General features: G+C 36.9%; 1 protein-coding gene across 1 annotated transcript in view; it reads right to left on the bottom strand.

The window, feature by feature from the left end:
* The window catches only part of ZNF277 (zinc finger protein 277), a 120518-nt gene that overhangs the window by 36905 nt on the left and 61069 nt on the right, over positions 1-22544 (bottom strand). Inside the window, exons 2-4 of the mRNA XM_004418812.2 lie at positions 15364-15565; positions 7586-7674; positions 7236-7318 (exon numbers count right to left, since the gene is read on the bottom strand). Coding sequence (XP_004418869.1) covers positions 7236-7318; positions 7586-7674; positions 15364-15565 — 374 coding nt within the window. The remainder of the gene's footprint in view (positions 1-7235; positions 7319-7585; positions 7675-15363; positions 15566-22544) is intronic.

Genomic DNA, 22544 nt, shown 5'->3' with positions numbered 1-22544 from the left:
AAGAAAAATCTTCTTAGTGGGAAATATGTTACTTAATTTCGTTGTTCTTTTATTGTGGGGTAGGTGGGATATATGAAGTAGTATTAAAAAAACACTGTTTCTCTCCAGAGAATCAAATTACTGTATAGGTTAAAATTTTCATAAAACATTTATAGTTATCATGAATGACCTATCAAGCTGACATTTATAATAGTGATTAAAAAAAAACCTTCCACACAGTTAATGGATGTTTCCTCTTGTCCCAATTTAATTAAAAGTTACTTCTTGCTACTGAGAGTTTATGAATGCCACATATCTTGTCCTGTAGGCAAATGGAAAAACTAGTATTTTTTTATGCTTAAGTGAAAAGTTTAACCCAGTGATTAAAGATGTCTGCCTTGGCTGTTTTATATCTCCTTTTTAAATCAGGGAGATCTGACTACATGGCTTTATAGAAATACCAAGCCAATACTTCAGGATTAATTTAATACTTTACGAACAAGGCTCAGAAAAGAACAAAAGTGAACATGACAGCCTCAATCCTTAAGAGATATCTAATCCAGCAAAGAAGACAGATTTTTAAACAACTATAACTGAAAAGCCAAATAATATCGTGTATTAACGGAGCTTAGAAGAGGTTATTAATTCTGACAGGTGGCATCAGGGAAGCTTTTGTCGAAAATGTGGCATTTGAGCAATGTCTTGAGGGATATGTTATCTACACAGGTGAACAGGTGGGGTTGGCATTCCTGGTTGATGAAGCAGAGGCCTGAAAGTACCTAACATACTTGAATAAATGTGAGACAAGTAGTCTTTTCTCTAGAGTGCAATCTAATCTCTACAAGGGCAAGGACTGGCCTATTTCATCCACTGCTATTTCAACAGCATTTAGAACAATGTCTGCTGCAAGATAAACATTTATTGAACAAATGAATTAATTGGACACTGGCTAATTGAAAGAAAGAATGGGGAAAGGCACTGTAAATGCAGTTTGAGCCTAGAAAAGCTTAATACGTAGATGATAAAGACCACTGCAGGTTTTAGAAAAAGAGAATAAAATGATATGCTATACAGCAGTCCCCCCCTTATCTGTGGTTTTACTTTCCATGGTTATAGTTACTCATGGTCAATCGCGGTCTGAAAATTTTACATGGAAAATTCCAGAAATAAAAGATTCATAAATTTTAAATTGCACGCACTTCTGAGTAGCATGATGAAATCTCACACTGTACAACTCCATTCCGCCTAGGAGGTGAATCATCCCTTTGTCCAGCGTATCCACACTATATATGCTACCCACCTGTTAATCACTTAGTAGCCGTCTTGGTTAACGGATCGACTGTCGAGGTATTGCAGTGCCTCTGTTCAAGTGACCCTTATTTTACTTAATGATGGCCCCAAAGTGCATCCTTTAAGTGAAAAGGAGAAAGTTCTCAACTTATTAAGCAAAGAAAAAAAAATCGTATGCTGAGGTTGCTAAGATGTACTATAACTTTTATTATATTGTTATAATCGTTGGATTTTATTACTAGTTATTGTTGTTAATCCCTTACTGTGCCTAATTTATAACTTAAACTTTATTACAGGGATGTATACATAGGAAAAAACAGAGTATATATAAGGTTAGGTACTATCCACGGTTTCAGGCATCCACTGGGGGGTCTTGGAATGTAACCCCCAACGGATAACGGGGGACACTATATATTTTAATATTAAAAGTCTGGAGGCAATGTCGATTGGAGAAATGAGTCCATAGCCAAGGTAAGATAAAAGGCACTAGGATTGCAAACAAGGATATGGATATAGAACTCAGAGGTGGAACTGACAGGACATGACAAATGACTTAGGTATGGGGATGATGAAAAGGAATGAGTTAAGGATGATTCCAGAAGTTTCCAAACTGAGTGACCAGGAAAATGGTAGTACCATTATGTAAGAAAAGGAAAACTGGCAAATTGCGAATTTTGGTAGAGAAAAAAATAAGTTCAGTTTTAGGCACATTAAACTTAAGATGTTGACTGGAAATCTATATGGAAAAGTTTAAATAAGGAAAGGTAAAACTGGGGCTCAGAGGTGAGCCAAGACGAAAGCTGTAGATGAACTCAACCAATGGATATTTACTGACTGCCCACTCTGCCTACTCTATGTCAGCACCAAAATTTAAGGTACCAGCACAGCGGTGGTAGTTATGAGTGCATACCCTGGATGGGGGACAGGACCTCGGGAAATTTACATACACTTATTTAAGAGAAAAGAGGGGAAAAAACCACTGGAGGAGATTAAGATAGAATGAAGAGATCAAGGGAAAATGTTTAAAGAAGGAAGCTAAAGAAAGGAAGGTGTACAAGCTATTCTAACCCTTGAGAATCTTTCCTAATTCTGTAGACACCTTTAGAGTACAGACGAAAAAAATTCAAAGAAGTGTCAAGTAGGAATTAAGCTCTTCAAAAAGAACACTGGGAACACACACAAATCTCACAAATGTCACAAGGAACCAGTGACGTTTAGAAAAAAAGGGAAAAAGAAATATGGTTCTAGCTTTAAATCTGCTACAGTAACCTTAAGTGGATCATTTAGACTCTCTATGCCTCCAGCCATTCACACAAAAATACCAGTTTTTTTTAAAAAAATGGGGTTTGGGGAAAATACCAACATAAACTTAGCAGTACATTGAATGCTATTGAAGGATGTTTAAATATAAGAATTCTTGCCCTCAAAGAAGTTATAAAGTCATTTTGAACTAACAGCAAGTCATACAATGGTATTTAACCTAAATACTTTATTCAGAGTTCCAAATGAGAGAATAAATATTAAAGAATGATATATATGCAAGTCATCATCAATGCAAATCAGGAGAGCAAATGCCACACTAGTACTCTAGTTTGAAGGTCTTCCCTCATGGACTTGAGTTGAGATCCTACAGGTATTTAGCTGAATTCAGTCAAACACAGACTGGATTATACACCCACTACCATAAAGCAATTTAATGGGTTTAAATTACATTTTCCAGAAGCTAGATTGAAACTCTGATTAATGAAGAGGAACTGTTTGATAAAATACAATTGATGGCAAATAAGGAAAAAACAACTAAGCTGCCATAGCGCAGGTGACTTCATAACCCTTTAGGTGTGTGATTCTCCTAGATGAGTTCTTTGAGAATATGGATCAAGGACATAAACATCTTTTTGTTGAAAGTTGTTTCATTTGATCATGTGGACTTCTGTCTGGAAATGCCTGTTACTGATTTGTAGAGCTTGTTATACATAAAAGAAAGATAGCCTGTTATCACTGCCACCTCCCAAAGGAAGATCACCCACACCAACCTCAGGCTTCCACACTACAGAGCATAAAATTGTGATGAAATGGCTGACTGCAAATTCAACCCGTCTTCCCGCATTTAGCAAGTCTTTTCTTTTTGTCAATCCTCTAGCCACGATTCCCAGCGGCAGCCTATAGTAAACCTCCTCTGCTTTCCCTAAATCCCAATCCTAGCCTGAATCTCTACCCTACACAACCTGTCAGACCATGAGCATCCAGGACAGAGCACTTCCCAGAGCATAGAATAAGAGTACAAGACATGTGGGAAGCTCAATAAATAACTACTAGACTGGCATGGCACAGCTTAAAAAGGCACATTTGCTTTACAGCCCCAGCTCTGCTTCTCATTCACTATGTGATCCTGGGCAAATTAATCTTTCCATGCCACAGTTTCCTTATCAATAGAACAGCATTTACTAGCCACCTCACAGAGTTGCTATGAAGCAAGGACCTAATGCAAGGCATGGCATATGCCTTGTACTCAGTAATTGTTAGCTTCTTTTCACATCTCCAAGTTGGTCTGCTCTTTGCCAGGATTTGTCACCTTTAAATGGATTTTTTTTTAACTTTATTATTTATTTATTTATTTATTTATTTGTGAGGAAGATCAGCCCTGAGCTAACATCCATGCCAATCCACCTCTTTTTGCTGAGGAGGACCGGCCCTGAGCTAACATCTATTGCCAATCCTCCTCCTTTTTTTTTTTCCCCTTTTCTCCCCAAAGCCCCAGTAGATAGTTGTACGTCATAGGTTCACATCCCTCTAGTTGCTGTATGTGGGACGCCGCCTCAGCATGGCCGGACAAGCGGTGCGTCGGTGCGCGCCTGGATCTGAACCTGGGCCGCCAGTAGCGGAGCGCGCACACTTAACCGCTAAGCCACGGCGCCAGCCCCTAAATGGATTTTTACACAGCTACATTTATCATCTTTTCTTCATTTCACTCTCATGGGCAATGAGGAGTCGTCAATGGGTCTTTATCACTACAAAGCCAATGTTCCTGGCACTGAAGGATTCCCACAATTTAGCTCCATCTTACCTCTTCAAATCTATCTCATACTTCTCCTCCAAAAATCTTTCTACCTCAGTCAGACTAGACTTACTCAACTTTGCTGAATACACCTTGAACATTTAGAGCCATATGCATTTTTCCTCCCTTTTCAACAACTCTCCAACTACCCATATCCTTCTCATTGTTAAGACACAGTATTATTATTGTTATTTGTATTATTGGCAACATTTACTGAGTGCTTTCTATGCAGCAGATACTGTTCTAGCACTAAGTGTATTACATGCATTATCTCACTTAATCTTCACAAGCCCTAAGATATTCTATCATTATCTCCATTACTGAGATAAGAACACATATTTGCCTTTTTTTCTTTTATGACACGAACCATGCTTTGTACTTCTGTGTATGATCATCTAGTTAAGCAGAAATTCAATGAATATGTACAAATCGACTGCAATTTCATCTTACTTTGTTTCTTTTAAGCTGCCATAATGCTCACTTTCATCAAATCTATCACTTTGTCAAACTATAAAGTTGGTAAAAAAGTGTGATGTGATTTATAAGAAATATATATTTGGTCTTAGTCCCTGTTTCTGGCACATAGCTCCTAAAATCCTTGGAATTTCCTAAGTGTTGAAAGCTATAAAGGTGTTTTTTGTTATGATAATGAGGTGACTTTTGGAAAGCACTGAGGCAACTTAAGGATGAGGGCGGGAAACCACAATGTCATTAGAGGGTTAGAACTTTTAAACTCCCACCCCCTCCTTGGAGGGGAGAGGGGATGGAGATTAAGTTCAATCGCCAGTGGTCAACGATTTAATCAATCATGCCTAAGTAATGAAGCCTCCATAAAAACTCAAAAGGACAGGGTTTGGAGAGCTTCCAGGTTGATGAATGAGATGGCACTCACATGCTGTCTTGCCGGTCCCCAAACTCCAAGGGGACAGAAGCTCTTTTGTTCCAGACCTTGCCCTATGTATCTCTTTATCTGGCTGTTGATTCATATTCTTTAATATCTTTTGTAATAAACTGGTAATCTAGTGAGTAAACTGGTTTCCTAAGTTCTGTGAGCTGCTCTAGCAAATTAATAAAACCCAAGGAGGGGTCATGGGAACCTCTGATTTATAGCCAGTTGGTCAGAAACAGAGCTAACAACCTGGACTTGTGATTGGCATCTGAAATGGAGGGCAATCTTGTGGGACTGAGGCTTTAACCTGTGGGATCTGATGCTATGTCCAGGTAGATAGTGTCAGAATTGAGCTGAATTGTAGGACACTCATCTGGTGTTGGAGAATTGCTTGGTGGTGTGGGGAAAAGACCCACATGTTGGAATTGGTCTCAGAATCCTAAAGGGTCATCTAAATTTTATAGATGTATATATTTTTAGGGACTTGAGTCTATCTGCAGACATATAGTAAAGATTCTGTGTACTGAGTAACAGCAATGGCTGAAGTAGTAGGGTTTGAGTTCTTATAAAGAAATCCTTCAGGCCGGCCCAGTGGCGTAGCGGTTAAGTGTGTGCGCTCCGCTGCGGCGGCCTGGGGTTCGGATCCCGGGCACGCACCGATGTACTGCTTGTCAAGCCATGCTGTGGCAGCGTCCCATATAAAGTGGTGGAAGATAGGCACGGATGTTAGCCCAGGGCCAGTCTCCCTCAGCAAAAAAAAAAAAAAAAAAAGAGAAGGATTGGCAGATGTTAGCTCAGGGCTGATCTTCCTCACAAAAAAAAAACAAAAAAAAGAAAAGAAAAAATAAAAAGAAATCCTTGGGTGTACTAGGTTATGACAGTTTGATCATTCTTGATTAAGACCACTCTGAGCAAGACTGAAAAACCTCACAGAAATTAAAAATTATGAACAAGTACAAGCAAACAAAATCCATAAAATATGACAGCAAATTCATCCTTGTTTTACACATTTCTTAAGACACTATGATAGGGAAAGAAGAGAAACTCACAAAGTCCCAGTTCTTCATTTGGTTTGCTACTACAGGAAAAGCATAATTTTTCTTACATATAAATCATCATCCAATAATATCATCTCTCCTTATGAGAGAAATAATCATTTGGGATGTTTATAAAATAGGATGTGCTTCAGGGGACTTTCTCAAATCATATGACTGTGGTAGATAGCCCTTATTTTCCTCCTAGATCTCTTGAGGATTTAGCACAAACACTGAAATCATAGCTCTCTCTCATAACATATCTAGCAAAGTCCAGAGACACAAGGAACACTTATTAAGTAGCCAATAAAAGAAGAGCAAATCAATTTCAAGTAATAGTTGAGATTAAATCACAAATAATGGAAAATTGCATACTTTTAAACAAAATTAATAACTTTAGAAAATTAATCAATTTCTGTTCAACTTACAAAAATGAAAATTTTCACATTTATATATGCTGTTATCTTTTTTAAAGACTAAAGATGCTGAGATTTTCAAATTAGCTTGCTTATGGTTAAGGCTGCAAATGAGAAAGGCTACTATGTTGATCAAAACACAGGCTTAACTCATAAAGGGGAATAAAAGAAGTGCTAGTGCACAGCACATTCCAGTGAAGAGGAGAAAAAAAAAAGTTAATCAATTCAACTCAATTTTAGCTGAGGGCATTTTTCCACGACTGCTGAACCCTAGCATGTGTCAGGCAGCTAAAATTACACTAAAATGTGTAAGCTCTGTTGTTATTTTAGAGATAATCCAAGAAGCAAAACAAAGCCAAAAATTCTCCCAGCATTTTTAACATGAAATGCTTTAATCTTCAATCAGGTGCATACTTTTTTCTGTTTTAAAATCTTTATGTACGGTGTCTTCTTTTGTGTATGTCTGAAAGTTTCCAGAATAAAAAGTAAAAACAAAACAAAAAAAGAACAACAACAAAACTGATTTTGTATGCATTTCCAACACACTGTTCATCCTTTAGAACAATTCTTACCAGTCTCTGTTTCTGAAGTTCTTCTCGAAGTATTCTATCTTCTGGTAAAACATCACATAACAAAAAATAATTGTCTTGTTCTTCTGTTGAGAGATGAGGAAAATAAATGAGAAACAATATTTATCATCTTTTCCAGAAGGATTTATTCTTAAAAATATATATATATATATATGAGGATCTCTCTTTTGGTATACAGTTCTGCTTTAGCTTTCTTGAAGTTAGGCAACATAAACACAGTAATTTAATTTTAGCTATGATGAAAGTGAGAGAAATCTAATTTAAGAAAGTAAGATTATTCCTTTGAATTTTTGAATTGTAGGGAAAAGATGGTAGCCAAGATGTACACTTACCAAATGGAGCTGTGGAATTGATTCTTATCACACTACAAAAATCTGTAACGGGCTGTTCAGTGAACCTTTTCCTCCAATATAAAATGTACCTTAGAACAATCAAAAAGAAATGATGATGAGAAGACTCAATGCACTACTTTAGAATGACTAGATTTTATAAGAACATTTAATTATTGCAAAGCAACGAAGCAAATGTTGACTGAAAACTGCTAGAAAATCTGTAAACAGAAAAGCAGTAGAGCATTGTAGAAATACAAAATAAATATTTAATGAAATGAAATTACCCTGTAAAGGCATGGAAATGATTAAACTTTACTATCCCCCAATTCAATAAACAGACATATGGGAAAGGTAAAATGAATTATTTCTAGTAATAACAAAGTTTTTCTGAAATCACATCTAAGTTAGCACGAATTTAAAATGCAACAATGATTAAATAGGCTTTATCACATACTTTCCAACAAATTAAAAGTTGGGTGGTTATCTTATACGTCAAAAGAACAGAGGTCATAATAATAATGCAATGAGAAGTCAGTTTAAATTCAATATCTATAGAATAAGATAGAAAAATTCCATACGTGCACACTGTATCTGAAATGAGGCAAATTTAGCCTTTGGAAAAATAGTTAGGCTTACAATTCTCGTATCTAACGAGCAGAGTTAGAAGAAGCACACTGACTAAATTTAAAACCAAGCATAACACCCAGACCTGCATATCTGATGCAAGAGGCAGTAAGACGACAGGAAACAACAAGCTGTTCCTCTTTCCATTTATCCAACAAGATTTATATCGGCAATTGCAATCTTATTTATCAAATGGTACCAAGAAGAGAATGTGTTCTCCTTCATGGAGAGAAAGGAAATGGAAAGGCTGACTCTGTAGTTGACAATTTATCAGGCTACAGGGTTGATGGATAAAAACAGAAACTTACAACAAAGAAAGAAAACCTGTGAAAGAGATGTGACCTACTGAAAGATGAAGTGCGCAGAAAGAGTAGGAATTTGGACATTTTAAATGGCTTAATAAAGCACCTAGCAGTGTTTTGCAAATAGTAGGTGCAAATAGTAGGTCCACAATAAATGTTTTAAAGAGGTAGAAGAGCATTTGCAGATTCCTGCAAGGTTCTCTAAGTAACCTCCAGCTCCCAATATTTTGTCTCCTTTTTATTCTTTTATTCTTACTTCTCTTCTTCTTAACATTAATTTCCTAATCCCATGGTGCTCTATAGAAAGGTCATTCACGAAAAAAATATGTGCCGAGAGAGAAGACTTACAGAACCATAACATGAGCTAACAAAAATACAAATGGATGACAACACTAAGTATAGAATATATAAGGAAAAGAAGTAAAGGAATAATGTATAAACATAGAACCACATGTTTTAGTTCTCTTTCTTCTCATGTACAACCATACTGTCAACATGGATGGGTAAGTAAGGGGAGAGCTTTCCTTACAGAAAAAGGCTAGACCTTATCTTAAGAGATCTGAAAATGATGTATCTTAGGCTCCAGCTCAGCTTCAAACTATAAATACTATACATGTTGCACTATGACCCTATGGTTAGCTCCCTGGCTTCCATTTTAGAAGTATCAGAAGAAGACAAGAGCATATCAGATCCATCAAAGTACACAAAAAGAAAAAGTATCTACAATAGGCTGAAACATTATTTCCTTGGCCACCCTACCCTAGGCCAGCTTTGGCACCCTCCAGTCCTCAGTATCTTATATAGCTACTCTTATTCTCCTCTTCCATTCCCCACTAGTTGCTTTATTTCCCCCTGGGGGAGAGAGAAAAAAGGGACAAGGAAAAGGCAAGAGAAGACTTAAAAGAATAAAAATGACAATTCTAGCCATTTTCCTTATTCTCCTCTCAGCATATTTTCTATTGCAAAGTGGTGACAGGAATGAAGGAACACAGAACTTCTATGAGGGATGTCAGGAATAGAAAATGAATTATTCTTCCAAATTGAAATATACAGACATCTATTTTCACGACTAATCAAATTCATACAGCAGACCCAGGTGCTGACATAACTTATTTAAAAAAACAGGACAGCCAAGTTTTATCTGGAGTTCCCTCAGGGCTACCACTAGATACACCAAGGAGAGTTCATCACTCCTGATTACTACTCCACTGAAGACCGGCTAGGCGATACCCTCTGGGCAAAACTGAGAATAGCGGTCAGCCCTTTATCAGTTCCATTCTGGGTAGAAAAGTACCCGTGTGAAACTACATGAAGCAGACAACCAGGTTAAGAGCTGATACTAGCGACCAGACTGTCCTTTGAATTGTCGTTGACTTATTTTCGGGTTAGGGTTAGGGTTAGAGTTAGGGTTAGGGTTAGAAGAGTCAACATAATAAGAGTCTCTTATCTGCACAGATCTTGTGCCAGAAGAAGTGTCGCTTTTTAAATTAAGACTATGGTCAAACCCTCCCAGTTGATGATTTAATAAGTGACGCCACCAGCCCTACAGGCAACAGTGAACAGAGGAGCAGGGACTTTGCATTCAGAGATATGAACCTGAATTTCAAGTTTTCTAACTTTTCTGAAACTCAGTTTACTCATTTACAAAATGAATTATTGGTAACTGAATAGGATAATACATGTAAAGCAGTGTCCAACATCGTGGGTCTTTAATAAATGGTAGTTATTATAAGAAAAAGTAACATATTTAGATAAGATTGACGTAGTAAAGAATTTATGTTTATTTCAGAGAAGCACTCGTGCCTAAAACAACAACAAAAACAACAATAATAACATGTCATCAAACATTTTTCATGAACAAGTCAAAACAATTATATTAGTGGTGTTAGAGGGCACATATAGGTGGCTAAGGTGGTAGAAGAGTAGAATGATAATGATGATGACAAGGATGACAATTACTAGCAGCTATCATTACTGAGACCTTACTCGCTCAAGGTCACATACTTAGAATGTCAGAATTGGGATCTGAAGTTGGTCTCTCTGGCTCCAAACCAAAATCAAATCTTCTACAACACAGTGCCTTTAATGTCATGTGAGGACCAATCTATACAAGAATTGCAGAAAAGGGAAGACAGGGACAGGAAAAAGCTCCTAGAATTATAGTTGTAATGGATACTTGAAGCACTTTTTCCCTTAAAGACCAAGGAGAATGCTTTTTGACAAGGCAAAACCGAACTATAGAAATGAAGTTTGAAGAAAGACAGAATGTCTTCACTTTCCGAAAAGCATATAACCTAATAGTAGCCCTTGCTCTGATCCGTTCCTAACTTCCTGCCTAAGTACTGAAAGTTGACACCAGCTGTTTGGGGCTGTTGATTTGGAACTGCTTGACTAGGCAAGAGGTGCAAAGAAATGCCCCAAACAGAGGTAACAATGTCCTCATTCCAAGAGTCAATGGGTCTTAGTCTCCAATGGCTTCCATGTTTGGGTCCTGTCTCCTTGATCTTTGAAGAAAAGGTTCACACCATGTACTTGTTTTGTATCAGAGTTTACTTCAAGGTGGTAGGCACAAGGGAAGCAATTACTAACATCAAACAACTTAAAATCACGGAGAGATTCTGTCTAGCAGAACCTCAGCTGCCCTCCTCAAATAGTTAGGGAGGGCTTCCCATGGGATGAAGGGAGAGAAGACACTGCTATATGTTCATAGTCTGGCAGTCTTTACATTGGTTAACAGTTATTTTATTGTCCCACGAACAAGTAGTCATTGGACATGATGTTTTTCAGATACCATCTCTAGGAATATCTCCGAGATGTTGTTAGGAAGCTTCTGATGGAAGGAGGACAAAACAGGTATTGAGCCCAATAGGCATAAAATTGTCATTTGAGTGTTCTCTTCCTGACGGAAGGTTGGTGACAACAACATCAAGGAAAAAATCATGTTACAAAAGCAAAATATAACCATAAATTACCATACAATTTACACATAGAAAATTATGTATACCTTATTGTAGTATACTGTATAAATAGATCTGAAATGTAACATACATTTGACTTAAGTCTAAATTTAAGATGCATCCTAATTAAACACATAACAGTACTTCTTTAGCTTATAATTAGAATTAAGAGGTGTCAATATAGTATATACATTTCCCTGTGGTTGGCAGAAGCATTCAGACAAATAGCATTCAATTGAGAGATGGCTTAAAGATAGCAGATCTTCAAAACGTGTTTCTTATGACATTTTTCCCTACCCACTAAAACATATTTTTCAATGTTAAGGGATTATTTATTATTTCTCTTCTTCATTTTTTCCTTTTCTTCTCTTTCATTTTTCCATTTCCATTAGTTTATTTAAAGCTACAATTGCAGCCACTTGATATATAAAGGCAGCTAGTATGAACTCTTTATTTGGATGACAGTTATCAAAGCATTTCATACTTTATTAAAAAGGTCATAAAAGTAATTATTAGGTCATCAGCAAATAGTCTTTTTTCTTTTAAAAGAACTTCAATCATGTCTCACAGAACTGCCTCACAAAAAATACTTGTAGTAATCTCTTGCCTGTCCAGCCCCCCATTGTAACTGCTGTGCTTATTGACAGAGGCATAAAGATTTGAGATATGGTTGTTAATTAAGTAGTACTGAAGGAGAGGAATTTAATATAGGAAGGGACAAGAATGAAGGAGTTAACATTTATCATCTGGAAAAATTTTATCTACTGACTAAAGCCAGCAAATAGCTCAGTATAAATAACTATGAAATGGTTCAAAGTAAAGATTTTTATTTTTGTTTTTGTTTTAGTCCCTCTGCCTGAAAGTTTTACTGTTACTTTGTTCCAATAAAAAATGTCAAATGTATTTAACATGAAAACTTATAACTTATTTCTTGTAAAGCACAAGTCCATCTCTTTATCATTTTTATTACTTATTATACTCAGAAGTAACAACTCCTCTCTGAGAAGTCATATATATACATATGAATTATTCAATCTGTAAAGAAGTTCTGAGCAAATTAATTCATGCCAATTGAACCTCTTATGTTCCCCTCTCCCCCTTATAATTGTTTTTCTAAAGTTAGGAAAAAGTCATATAACGTTGAGAAGATTCCAATTTAACTCTGATCAAAAATAGTCAATGCTTGTTGTTTTGGAGAGGAATTTTTAGATTCCCTAAAGAGTGGGAGTTATTATCTAAAGGAGACTAAATATATTAAAAGGTATTTAAAAGCAAGAGAGTTTACTCATATACATTCCTGGTAAATTTGAATTAATCACATTTTCACTTCCTGAGAGTGAAAATTTTATATAGTTAGGAAGATAGTCGACAAGGAAAATCTAGGTTTTCCAATTTAAAGTACACGTTAACTCTACATTTTGTTTAGAAAGCACTTAGATACCTATCTTTTTCTTTTTAATTAAAGCTTCCATTTTATTACATAACTGCATTTAGAGGGTGATTGATCCCAACATTTAGTTATTGACTCCTAAACCCTGAGACCTAGTAAATAATTTGATTTTTCCTGCCCAGAAATGGATAAGATTAACACCAATGATAAAAGAGAGAGCTAGATTAGTACAAATATAGCTACTTAGCTATCATACATAAGAACAAAAGATAAAATACCAACTGACTCACTCATTCCTCACAGATTTTAGGAGAAGAGAAAGAAAAATCTTAACATTACTCAATTATCACGGGTAGGCAATAATTTTATACAATTCTTGAGGGAGAATTTGCATTTATATGATACAACAGAGTAAAAGAATAGTTTCACATCAAAGAAATGCTGAGTAATACAAGACTTACAAGAGATAACTCATTTGATAGTCCTGTCGTTGGTTATTTGAATAAGAACAGAATTCGAAGATCTCTAGCCTAACAAGTGTCTAAAACAAAATCAACAGATCTGACTATATGTAACTAGGTATCATGTATAAGAAAGTTCTGGGAGTATTCTGGGACATATATACATACGGGATATATATACATATACACACATACATATATATACAAATATTTTAATTGAAAAGAAAGAATAATGAATGAGAATGAGAAGCGTGGAGTGGTTCCTCTAAAAGTATGTAAGAATTAGTTTATGCTACCAGTTGGTGGCCTATATTATTCCTATAACTCTCCTCCCCTAATCTATTCTATTTCTGCTCCCTGACCAGGCAGCACCAAAATCGACTCAAAAATAGCAATGCTGAGTGGATATAAGGAGCCATAACACAGAATGCATGCAGCAGACATTCAGTATTGGTGTTACACAGTTAAGAAGGATATGAAGGGTTAGAGAATAGCTAACATTACGGTATTCTGGCCATTCCAACTTAAAAACGAACTGCCACTCTAGAAGTGTAGGGTATTTAGAACCCTGAATTAAATTTTCTCAAAAGTTAAATTTCCACAAATGATAATTAGGTTTTCAGATCATCGTAAATGCTTATTGAAAACTCAAGCTATAGTTACAGAAAAATAAGATTTCAAATATATCTTTGGTAATCAAAATACAATGAAATTTTTGGCTACCAATTAGGTATAAAAGATGTCTCAGGCACTAGCAGGTGCTATCCATACCCCGTTTTACACAATACTCGACATTCTTTTGAGGGCTGGTGTTACCTTCATCTTATAGATGAGGAAATTGATGCTTAGAGTGGTTAGGTAGCTTGCTGGAAGTCACATGGTTAGGAAATCACCAAGTCTGCATTCAACCCTAGGCCTGCCTGGTTTCACAGTCCACTCTTTGATAATACAGCTTGCTGCTTTACAAGACTCATCATAAGAAAAAAGCTGCTTACTAACAATGATGTGGTTTCGGAGACACAGAGTTTAGATGCAGGGATATTACAATATCTGGGCTACTCTAATGTTTTGTAGGGAAATTAGCACAGAACGTCTCAAAATGGGACCTTACCAGACATATCAAAATGTATGCTTTCAGTAACTATAGAAAGCTAGTCACTACCATGATGCCATTTCTATGGAAAATACTTTCCAAGTTTCAACTAATAATGACATGAACATAACTGTTCCACTATAGCTGCTTAGGAGAAGGCATTTCTCTTGGATAATCACTTCTAGGAATTATGAATTGGGGCAAAAAGGAATAATTGACTATGGTACTTGTCTGTTGGTATGGATCATTCTAAGTCAGGTGCTCAAAAGTTGGAGTCTAGCTCTCTTTGGTCCATGTCTGCATAGGTTAGGTTCCTACATTTCACACATGCCCAAAGTTGGCAATTCCTCAACCACTCACCTCTATCTGCTCTTCATCTTCCTCTCAAAATCTCAGTCACTGACCTCAACAGCTGTCTACTTTTATACCCTCTTGGCTTGTTGAATGACAATTTTTTTCTGGTTTTCAACCTCATCACAGGACTTAAGCTGAGAGTTCTTTGGACAAAATCCTTTTCGCTTGAAAGGCTCCAAGGATCCCTGTTCCCAAACACTGCCCTTTGGGTCGCATTTTACCAAGTCTATTCTGGACTTTCTGGAAGGACTTACTCAGTTGGAGAATGCCTATGGCCTGAACATGAAAAGAACATCAGTCTGATAGAGATCAACAATGTCAACAATCTCATGGAATGTGGCAAAGGGAATATTATCTACTCTTTGGAAAGTTGGTGTGTTTCTAGAATTTGTAGGACATGCAACAGTATGAGACATTCTCAGATACAACTTACACACTCAAGTAGGCAAACGAATGCAAAGATTTTTTTAAAAGTCTAAGGAGAAACCTGAGAAAGAATATGAATTTTCATATTTGTCTAGGAATATTTTACATATAAGTTATGCCTTTCCTCTAAGAATAATAAATTTAATTCTTTTATGGACAAAAAAAATTTACCTTTGGAAATCAGCCACCAACTTGACATCAGCTATCACAATCTTATGTTCAATAATCATGTGCTTCAGAAGTTTGTCTTGTTCAGCCACAGGAAAATGTTCTTCACAGAAAATACAAGGCACAGATGGAGAACCTTCTAAAGTGGTGGTGCCACCTGGATTTTCTGGCAGAGAAAGTGGCTCCAAGATACAATCCTTACTGTCTGGAAGAGACAAAAAGAAAAAAGAGAAAAGCTGAAACCAACTCTCTTCAGAAGGATGATTTCTCACCTCCTGCATTAAAAAGAGCCTAAAGATATTTACATATCTCCAAAATGAAAAATACATAGTGCCAGAAAGCAGCATACTTGATTATCATTTTAAACAGCTTCTGCAACCCAGAGGGAGTATTGCAAAGCAGCTAGAACTCCCCATTTGCCGGCTTGAATGGGGGAAATCCATTTGTCAGGGCAGCTGTTCAAGCCTTCTTGGACACTGGCCAATGGCAGCAATTCCAGGGGTACTTGGAAGGGGAAGGCTGCAATATGCTGGGTTAAGGTTCTAAGGCCCAAGTGTGACCTATGGCTGAGAGTTATCAACACTTTGGGAAGTAAATGGTATATGTTGAGGCTATAGATAATGCCAGGCCAGTCTTTTAAGCTGCTTCCTGTTACACCTGCAAACTCTTTTCAGTTTCTGATTATCTGTCATGTGCAAAGAAGATAGCTCTCATACTGGTTTGACACAGCATGTGCTGGGTGGCCCAGGTGGCAATTTTTGAGGTTGATTTATGTCTACCATTTGCTTATTTACACAATTATGTATCATAATTAAAGTTCTTGTGAACAAAGAGATGAATGCTCAATTACTAGACATACATGGTAAATATTTTTCTTGTCTATACTATTCCATTTCCTAACATCACTTATAGTATCTTTAAGAGTTGAGGTGTATAAGGTCTATAGCTCTGAATTCAGGGCCTCAAACTACAGCCAGTTGTGTCAGGAGCTCTCTTCAGTCTTTCAGGGTGGAAGACTGGACTTGTTACTTTATGGAGGCTATTGAGTAGTTACTAAGCAGGCAACTAGGGTAAGGCATCTGGCATCTGAGGAAGGGCAGGGAACCTTCCTCAGAAAGAAAGACAGCTATTGCACAGACAACAGTCTTTGGAATTAGGTTATTATTAATTCTACTGTTAAATTTTATTTCTTATTTTTATCTTACTCTATCTTATTTCTAAAGGCCTTCTTAATTGAAGAATTCATTGAATCAGTTCCTGGTGCACTGTTGACCATGGTTTAAGAATTGGATAAGTGATGTAAGAGGGCAGCATTCATTCACTCACTTAACAAAAATCAGCTGAGTATCTACTGAGTGTTGGTCCTTCCTGTTCAATGTTGCATAACATGATCCTTACCATCAAGGCTCAAGTGCTCACAATTTGTTTGAAGGTACAAATAAGTTAAAAGGATAAAGAGATAGAGAATGTACAGGGTTTATGGGAGTATGGGGATAGGCGGGATCACCTAACAGCTAGAGAGGGAAGGCATTCCATAGGAGATGTCCTTGGAGATGTCCTCTAACACATCACTTATAATACTCTGCTCATATTAAAGGATGCTAAATCAAACTGTTTATCTTAGTTCCATAAAATTATTTAATACCAGAAAAGGTGAAAACAGGGTATACATGACAATAGGAAGAATATTTAAAATATACAAGCACTTCAGAAGCACTATTAAAATTGGTGTGTTACCAATTATTATATTTATTAATATGGTAATGGAATCAAGGAATTCTGGAATTCTACAGTTCTTCAGTTCTAGGTTAAATTCTGTAGGAACTTAAACCCAAAGGTGAAAAAATAGGATGGGGGAAAGATAGATAAGTAATATACTTATGAAACTCTATAATAATATTTTACATTCAGTAGAATAGGACAACAAAAGGCAGCATATTCTCAATAAAGGTAACATTAGTAAACATTACCTGCCATCTAGGAAATAACAAGTACTGTATTACACCCTTCTCCCCAAGTTTCACTGAGATATTTGACTGCTTGAATGCAGGAAACAAACAATGCATTAATAATCATCAGCAACAGCAAGAACTAACATTACCAGGTGTTTGCTATTTGTAAATTACCAGCAAAGTGCTTTAGGGCACTTTCTCAATTAATCCTAACTATCTTATTTGGTTAGTACTATTATAACCCTCATCTTTTAAATGAGAGAATTGAGACTTAGCAAAGTTAAATAATTTTCCAGCCACAGTGTTAGTAAGTGGCCTAAACATAGTAAGTTGCGCCTAAATTCAAACACTGCATTATTCTGACCTCAATACCATAAGGCATTTCCCCAACTCTGTGTTTCTTCTTTAATATGTATGTTCAATGCTGTTTTGAATTAATATGTATTTAGAAACCACACTGAATGTATATGTATTCTGCCAGTGTCCTGCAGTCTTCCAATTACTACCTCCACCAGCAATTCTTAAACCAATCTCAGGAGCCCCCATCCTCCAAAAACCACTGGGTACAGTTTCTATCATTGTCTTTATTCTTTCCTAAGGCTTTACAGTAAACTCTCTGCTACTCTACTGTGGTTCACTTCTCTTCCCTTTTGTAATTTCAATGCCCAGTTTCTCTTTTTTCAAATTATTCCTAAGACAATAGACCCAAATGTTCAGACATATGAGAACCAAATTGCTTGTGGTCACTGTAAAGGTATACAGGAACAAAATCATAAATATGCAAATTTTATGTATGAAGACTTTTGTTTTGGGAGTTACTAAGTTGTATTTGGGAACCTGAGTTACTATATATTCCAGAAAATAAAAATTTTAGTATAACATTTTTATACAAGAAGATTTTACAGTTTTCTCTGACTTCCTAATCATTTAGCATCGTGCTCAAATTTTTAACAGCATTGATCATATAAAGTAATTTGTTTACCTATTTGTCTCTCCCTCCCCCCTTCAGACTGTTAATCCCTGGAAGAGAAGGTCACCTTTATTTACCTGGCACGTACACTGTATGTTATCCCACCATGACTATCACCACTATTGTGTGTTTATTTTGTGCTGGGCATTGTTAAGCACTTTATATGTACATTATTAACTCAGTTAACCCTCACAATAATCCTAAAACAGAGATTCCATTTCTATCCCTGTTTTACAGTTGAGGAAACTGAAGCACTGAGAGGCTAAGTGACTTGCTCTAGACAGCTAGTAAGTGGTGGAGCCAGAATTTGAATCCAAGCAGTCTGGCTTAAGCATTAGCACTCTTAAGCTATACACATCACTAAGGAGTTTAGTCCTTTTCCTATAGGAAGTAGAGATATTCCTATGTTTTAAATTGATATGGGGAGAAGGACTGGAAAGAGGCAAGTCTCAAGAGGAGGAGATTGACCAGTTGGGAGACTACTGTAGATGTCCAAGTTTGAGGGCTTGTTTGAGGCAGCAATGTGAGCAGTGTTTAGAGAGGAGGGATAGAGGAGAGACTACAGAGATTAAACTGACAGTTCCTGATTATCGGTTGGCCATAGGCAGTGAAGGAGAAGACAACTAGGAAGCCTCCCAGGATTCTGGCTGGGAAGACTGTACAAATGGGGGTAACAGTCACCAATCTAAAAATACATGTAGAGAAGCAGGTTTTTTGTTTTGTGAGAGAGATGAATAATGAGTTAAGTTTTAGATGAGCTCAGATGATCTGCTCAGAAGTTAGCTATTCTTGACATGGCTGGCGGAAAAGGGCAGCAGTGCCGGGTGTTGCACGTGATACCTTGGCGCTTTTCTTTGTTTGCCAGGCCCCTCCTGTCCAGGTCCTCTTATGGGCTTGATCCACTCCATCTCTCCAAGCCCAACAACAGCAAATACCTCTGTCGTAATTAATTATTTACATGTACATCTCTGCCTCTAGGGTAGTCTGTGAACTCCTAAAGTTCAAGGACTCACTTATTTTCATATTTATGGTGTAGACCATACAGTGCCTAAAATATAGAGGGTATTTGATAAGTGTTTGTTGGATGAAAAAATGAAAGAATGAATAATGGACCAGAGGTACTTACAACTAGTTACACCTTTAACTCAAGTTTCTAGGGAAATCCTATTTCAGGAAACACCAGTGGCTGGCTGTCTTCAGGGAAACTTTCTCTGACCAGGATTGAGAATAGTCCAACCATAATTACAGCCAGATCCTTAGTGCTGTGGGCCTTGCTGTAACAGGCCCATTGGTAATTAATAAACAATGATGTAAAAATTACATTGAATTCTAAGATAAACATTATTGAGTGTAATAAAAGTATATTGTATTTAATTAGGGATTTTTAAATTTTTCATATAAAGATACTCTCCAGTAAACAAAGAACAAGTGGCATTTGGAATGCAGAGTAAGTTATACCACTCCATCAAAGGACATTTCTATGGGATAGACCTGAATCCTAAATATATATTTTACTTTAGAGCAGTGGTTTCTGAATCTGTTTGAGTTTCATCACCTGGAGGGCTTTGTAAAAGTACTGATATCAAGACATTATTGTAGACTGAGGAAAAGCAATTTTTACCAAGCAGTAGTCCCTAGACTGAAGCCCAGGAATCAATGGTTCCAAGGATGATCACATGGGGATTGTGGGTATCTTGAACTCATGGAAAAGTCCATAAATTAGGTGACAAGGCCTTGCGGCAAAGTTTACTTGATAGTCTATACTATCAAGTATAGAGAGCCCCCCAAATACTACGAGAACCCCCCAAATACTAAGCCATAGGTCCTATAGAGAGCCTCCCAAATACTAAGCAATAGGTCAGCAGATATAACTCAGTAAGATTTGTCTAACAGATTGTTTATTTCCAGCTGTCACCACAAGAATCATATCTATATCCTACCACGTGGTAAAAAGATAATAGATGCAGAAATATATAATTCTTTGCTACAGGGACCTTGAATTCTAAAAGGCAAAAGGAAGTAAATTATATCTAGCTCCTTTCAGCAAAGAGGCAAAGTATCTAGGAAATTCTGCTTTGGCCCAAAATCTGCTTCACACATTTGTTACAAATTAACGACAACAAATTTTCTGCTCTAGTTTTCACTTTGAACAGCAACTCTGTTCAAATGAACTGTAAAAAATACCATCCTGAGAAAACTGAGTTTTTGAGGAGATCCTAGCTGATTATGAACAAATTTATTGACTCTGGGTAAGATCCCCAAAGTGTCAAATTATTATTCTAGGCCTGCTTCTCAAAGTTTAATGTGCATATAATCATCTGGAGATTTTGTTAAAATGCAGATCCTGATGCAGTAGCTGTGGCAGCCAGGGAAATGCGCCAGTCAAATCTCCTGCTGCTCTGAGCATAACTGAAAGATTGCTTCATGTGTTGTGCTCCAAAATCCCACTTGCACTGAGGCCAAGCTTTCCACAGGCTCTCTAAGTAAATGATTACAAGCAACAGAAATAGTACAGCAGACTCATTCCTTTGATAAATGGAACTTCACTGACATGTGACATTGCCTGGAAGATTCCCATGGGCTTGCCAGAAACTTGCTTGGGACTGCGCTGCAGTCTGAGATTCTACTCAGCCCTTCTTCCTTCCCTCCTTCCTTCACAGTGGTCAGACCTATACTGCAACCTCCTCCAGCTCCCTCTCCTTTTTCTCTTTTCTGGTATCTTCCCCAACAAATCTCTTACGTGTCAAATCCTATCTTAGTGTGTGCTTCTTGGAGGTCATGAACTAACAAAGTAGATCTGGGAGGTAACTTGAAAATCTGCATGTCCTTCCCACTTGATGTCAGTCAGCCCATCCACAAACCATACTTTGAGTAATAAGGTTCTATCTAGAGAACAAACAAGTCATGAATTCATAATACACCCATGTGCTAAAATACGTAACCTTAGACTTTGCAATGCATCATTACTGCCAAGTAGATAAAGGCTGCTGGTGCTCTGAAGGAAAAACAAGAAGCGTTTGAGGTTTCTGGCCCCCTTAAGTCAAATGAGAAAAAAAGCCCATATCAACAAAGAATTGATGAGAAATTTTTCAGCATTCCATTGTAGGGAACTGCAGAACACCTCACACATCCTTTGCCCTTTAAGGAAGTCCTCACAATTTGCTTTGCACACTAGCACAACACCACTACTGAAACTCTAAAAAAAGTAAAGGAGTAATTTTGGTAATATACTCATCCCAGATCAAATTGGTTTAGTTGCTACTCTTATCACATTCTGACAATCTAATTAATCGATAACCATCATAAAAATTGGAATATCAAGATTGGCAGGGTATTTTTGTTTGTTTTTGTTGTTTTAATTCAGAAAATGCTGTCAACAAGCTCCTAGTTTCCAAAGTAAACATTTCCTTTACAGTTATTCTTTTTTTTTTTTTTTTTTTAAAGCTTCAGTACATGGTTGTGCATCCTACTTGCTGGTTTTAGTTCTCTATGTGAGCTGCCGCCACAGTATGACAACTGACAGACAGGTGGTGTGGTTCCACAACTGGGAAATGAACCTAGGCTGCAGTGGCGAGAGCGCTGAATCTTAACCACTAGACCACCAGGGCTGGCTCTACATTTATTCTTTATTTATATTAGTGTAATTCATTTGATTATAGCTTTCTTAAGTATCCTGTCCAGCCCAAATAATATTTTCAGGCAGGCCTGTTCTCTAAGCTTTGGATTTGACAGACATTGTATCTTTCCATAGGCCTCTAGCGCCTAGTCAATCTCATTTACTCTGTGTTGATTTTATTCTGATAATTAAACTCCAAGAAGGTAACTTTATTTCTAAATTCTTCAGGGTTTTTCTCTCTTACACTAAAAATGGGCTTCTAGTTCCTAAACAAGTCAGTTCTTTAGTTACTAAAAGTGTGTCCCCTACAGAGGCATTTGGAAAATGGAAGAGACTGGGACTGGTCTTTTTAACCACAATCAATCTCCAAAGCTCAGAGTAAGAATGTAAGACCCTTATTTAATTAGCCCCGGGCTAATAATTCATTTTGTAAATTATTGAGGCCCAATATTTAAAAGATTAATTTACTGTATTCCTACTAAGAGTGGGAAAATATGGAGGGATGGACTTAAATAAATCAGCGTTGACACACATTCTCTCTCAACACCACACTGAGACTACTGATGAGGCTGTGTTGGATCAGTACCCTCATAAATAGCTGGCAGGTTTGCCACTTCCTTTTGGTACGAAAACAGGGTTATAAACA

Source organism: Ceratotherium simum, chromosome 1, assembly GCF_057802395.1.
Source record: "Ceratotherium simum simum isolate JZ-2026a chromosome 1, ASM5780239v1, whole genome shotgun sequence".
In the NCBI taxonomy this organism is placed as follows: domain Eukaryota; kingdom Metazoa; phylum Chordata; class Mammalia; order Perissodactyla; family Rhinocerotidae; genus Ceratotherium; species Ceratotherium simum.
Note: the sequence above shows the minus strand (reverse complement) of the source record. Positions and strands in the feature narration are given on the sequence as shown.